Source organism: Papaver somniferum, chromosome 9 (genome assembly GCF_003573695.1).
Source record: "Papaver somniferum cultivar HN1 chromosome 9, ASM357369v1, whole genome shotgun sequence".
Taxonomy (NCBI): domain Eukaryota; kingdom Viridiplantae; phylum Streptophyta; class Magnoliopsida; order Ranunculales; family Papaveraceae; genus Papaver; species Papaver somniferum.
In genome coordinates this window covers 124,336,277-124,340,664 of record NC_039366.1, presented here as the reverse complement: position 1 = coordinate 124,340,664, position 4,388 = coordinate 124,336,277, and the positions used below count along the sequence as shown (strand labels likewise).

Sequence of the window (4,388 nt, the reverse complement as noted above, 5' to 3'; positions counted from 1 at the left end):
TAATTTTGTATTTTGTCCACGACTCTGTCATCGTCTTGGCGTGGAGTTGATTTTTCTTAATACATAGCGCTTTTCGAGTAAAAAAACAAAAATTAAAGAATTTAGTTTATGTAAATTTATCGAAAAATAAATTAAGAGCTGAAGTTCCTAATGAAATCGACTGTTGTCGAGCATCGGAAGTATACCAAATGATCTTAGTTTGGACCATGACCTTTAGATTTTCTTTTTTTTTTTTTTTTTTTTTGATGTCAAACAAATTCAGCAGGACAATCCCCGAAGATCTTCTTAATTTGTAGAAACTGGGCATATTGCAAAAGAAATAGGGAACTGTAGTGGATTAATAAACTGTTCTGATGAGTCCCTCTGTTCTAAAAATTATACAATTACAGCGCATTGTGCACCGCTCTCGAGAGATATGCTTGTTAAGACTTAAAGTAATTAATTCACTTAATCCGTCTCATTATCGATGCACCGATGATATTCTAGAAAGCATAGGAAACATGTGTCCCTAGGGGTCTCTTTGGATTTAATTCCAACAGGCATATCCCCACCAGAGTTGGCAATAATACTCTCTCTAGGTTTTTTTAGTTTATCTTACAAATAAGCGGAGTGGTAGGATTTCAATACAAAATCACTTTTTATACACTGAATTTGGATGGTTGAGCACTTCAGCTTCAGCTTCAGCTTTGGCTTGGAACATTTGTTATGTGGATCTCCAACAGAGTTTGTGAGGGTGATCACCATACTAGTAACAGTGAAGCTAATCTGCAAACGAAAAAAATGCAGACCACTACCTCACATCAAATCAGTTAGCTTAGCATCTTATTTGGGGTCAAGCACAGGCACAAGCAAAGGAGGGAAAATGACTTATGCATGCTGCTGATCATCTAAAGCCAAGTTAACTGCATGTGTAGAAGTTGGTGGTGGAACACAACCATCTATTGGTTGGCCCGGATGAATTATGCCAACACAAGAATGGATCAGATGTGCTAGCTAATTATGAAAAATCAATCTATAATTCAACAAGTTGAAGTTGTTAGATTATAGAAAAGTAAAAAGTAGTAATTGCTCTTAAACTTGCCCATGAATCTCTGTGATTCAGCTTCCCTCAGAATTGCAGTATATTGGAAGCAATGCGAAAAGCAGTTTTTCCTTCTCTTAGTCTTCCATTCTCATCCTAACACTAATGAATTACAGAACTCAGTAACATAATTGAATTACAGAACTCACAATCCTACTCAGCACAAAATGAATAATCAACTTCCAAGGAGTGAGTGCAGCAGCAATTCACATGAATGTAGTTTAAGGTGTAAAGAAGAAAGCTAACAGAGATGTCTAAGGTGCAAATCACATGAATATAGTTTTTCAAAAGCCTGATGAGAAACATTCAGAAAACACCATCACATTCATACCTCAAAACTGAAGATTAGAACTACCTTATCATGCATCATTCATGTTTGCCTCTAAAATGCACACAACCAAATACCTCTCTTAAGTGATGAGTGCAACCAACTAAAACCTCAATGTCACCTCGATTTTCTTGTTCCTTATAATGAAATTCAGAACTCAAATGATAATGCACCAATAAGAAGACTAATCACTGTGAATGAAATATCAAACAATGCCAGAGTAAACAGAACTAATATAAAAAAAAAATTGTGTATAAAAATCAAATTCTATTTCATTGTTCAAATTTGACAAAAAGATAACATAACTAAATTTTGGTACTATTTTATTATGCTCAGATTTATGTATGTTTGTTTCCCCAAATTCAAAATTGAGAAGGAAAATCAAAAACAATTCCAGGATTTTAAAATTAGGGATTGAAAAAAAAACATAAAAAATGATCAAAGAAAGAATAAAACTAACTCACGAAATCTTGTTCAATTCCGTCGTCAATCAATAAATCCGGTTTGGCGCCAAACAGCATTACGAACCTGACGTAAATCTCTTCCTTTCAATGTCCTACCAACACCTTCAAGAACAGAGAAAGTTGTTCTTGGTGATTTACCAGAACCTCTAGCAACAATTTCATGAGGTGGTAACATTTCTTCATCGTCATCATAATCATCATTACCAACAACATCATCATCAAATAAAACCCTAGTTTTCCTTCTTTCTTTCGCCGCTTTGGAAAGTACAGGTACATTAACAGGAGCTGATTGATAATGCTGGATTTTACCATTAGGTAATGAAAGATGATAATAATCCCTATCTCTAGGGTTTTGCGCTTTAGGAATCGTAGGTATCATCCTCGACGACGAAGATAACGGAGACGGAATCGTAGTAGTTTTCCGATGTACTCGATCAATTAACGGGGATTCTTTTTTACCATCTTCTGGTAATGCAGCAAGAATACCGAAATTCTTGAATCCAATTGTTTGATTATTAGTAGTATTCTTGTTGTATGATGATGATTTAGGGCTTGATTGAGAAGAAAGATCGTTAGATTGAGAGAAATCACCAGTCCAGAAAACATCATCTTCATCTAGTTCATCACCATCATCAACACAACCAGAAAGAATACTATCTCCTCCTCCTCCGTTTTCTGGATGAGATCTTGAGAACATGCCGATGAAACGATCTGATGATGGAGAATTTCTGTTACGAGAAACAGATATTATTGATGAAGAAGATGAAGAACCACTGTTAACTTCCATATCGTAACGGGTTTTTGGATAAAATGGTTTCGCTTTTTTTCTTTTACGATTCTTCGCATTCACCTGGACGAGATGTGAGAGAAATGCTTGTGTGTGTGGGTTTATATAGGAGAAAGGAAAAGGATAGTGGATAGGTGGGTGATGTGACGTGGCAGATTAATCTCGGGAAAAGAGAGATATGTTTCATTGTGAGGTAATATACGTGTGGGTTCCACCACTTATTTCTGTTTCTTTTACAGGGTACACACGAAACAAACTTTTTGTTACACCAAGACGCGGCTGGGTCTTCAACTGAGGACTAGTCACTCGACCTGGTTTGCCGAGAGTATAGCTTCCGGGTCACTGAGTTGGTCTTATTGTGCTTTCATGTGTACCTAGCACCGGATTAGAAGTTATATTTAGTGATTGCCAAAATCTCACTATCAAATTTGATGAAAAGAAGAAAAACTGGATATGCGTTGTGCCATTGTGAATCTGCGATTGATATGTGCCTCACTTCATTCGAATATTCCTTGTTCCGTTACAGTTTTGCTTGACTCACCGTGAAAAAAACTGTGATTTGCATTGAAGGAGATCCAACGGACACAAAAAGAGCATTACGTGCATTGTGATAGGGAGGGTAGGAATGGACCCCACCCTCCTCTCACGGTGCAATCACTGTTCTCTTTTTTTTCGGTGTGTAAATCATTTGCAATTCCATTATGACAGGTTCCCATGTACGTTGTTACATTTTGGGAATATTGAAAACTAGATGGTAGGAAATTTCAGCTTTATCTATTGAACAGTTATCGGATCTTGCTCCCATTATACTAAGTAATTATTCTTTCTGTTCCTTTTTAATAGGCTCGTTTTTATAAATAAATGTTTAAAAAAAAAATAAGTCAATTTTCTAATTGGGAAAGTCAAATGTTACTTTAATTTTTTGGGACCATTTTTTTCTTTAACTTCTTTTGATGACAAGTGTCATGTTGACTATTTCACTTTACTTTTTTTGTTGACAAGTGTCATGGAGACCATTTCACTTCACTTTTTTTATTGGCAAGTGTCATGAGGACCACTTTCAATTATTAATTCTCTTAATTTCCTTAAATTTCTCTAAAAACAAAACCAGTCTATTAAAAAAAAAACAGATAGAGTATATTATTTTTTTTGGAAAAATGACTGAAATTTCATCTTGATTATCTAATTACCTTTGTATTAGTAGGAAACGTGATTAGCCTAATGACTGAAATTTCTTCTTGATAATTTTAAAAACTGTAACACGTGATCTTATCAAGATAAAAATGTCTACAATCTTATCAAGATATACCATATGTTTAGGTAGGCACCGTGACTAGCCATCCATTTCTACTGTCCGGGTGGGTAGTGATTGTCCTTTATCCATCACTAGTTACTACTTTTTCTTCTTTTTTTTTGTTCAGCAAATAAAAATTTATTAACAAGGAGGGAAAGTTAAAACTTTATAGCTAAACAATTCGATGAGGGCACAATTACAGGTTGAACTAGTAGTCCTTGACATTATAGTTCGTTGACATATTCAAAAATGAATAATGCTACTCCAACTGCGAAGATGTATTCAGGATAAAATTGTCTAATATAGCTTGTATCATCACAACACAAGTTACTCACTCTTTGAACTTAGCAACAAGGATTAAAAGGGATATAAACTGCGAAAACATTTTTGCAAAACAAAATGAGAAGATAATGAAAAGAAAGTGGGATAATAGT

At 35.0% G+C, this 4,388-nt stretch overlaps 1 protein-coding gene across 1 annotated transcript; it reads right to left on the bottom strand.

Annotated features, from left to right (window-relative positions):
- Window positions 1-311: 311 nt before the first annotated feature.
- LOC113309031 lies at window positions 312-2,724 on the bottom strand. Its single transcript, XM_026557462.1, has 2 exons — window positions 1,874-2,724; window positions 312-765 (listed from the first exon to the last, which is right to left on the bottom strand). Exon 1 carries the CDS (start codon window positions 2,658-2,660, stop codon window positions 1,896-1,898), a length of 765 nt encoding a protein of 254 aa, XP_026413247.1. The 5' UTR covers window positions 2,661-2,724; the 3' UTR covers window positions 312-765; window positions 1,874-1,895.
- Between the last annotated feature and the right edge of the window lie 1,664 nt (window positions 2,725-4,388).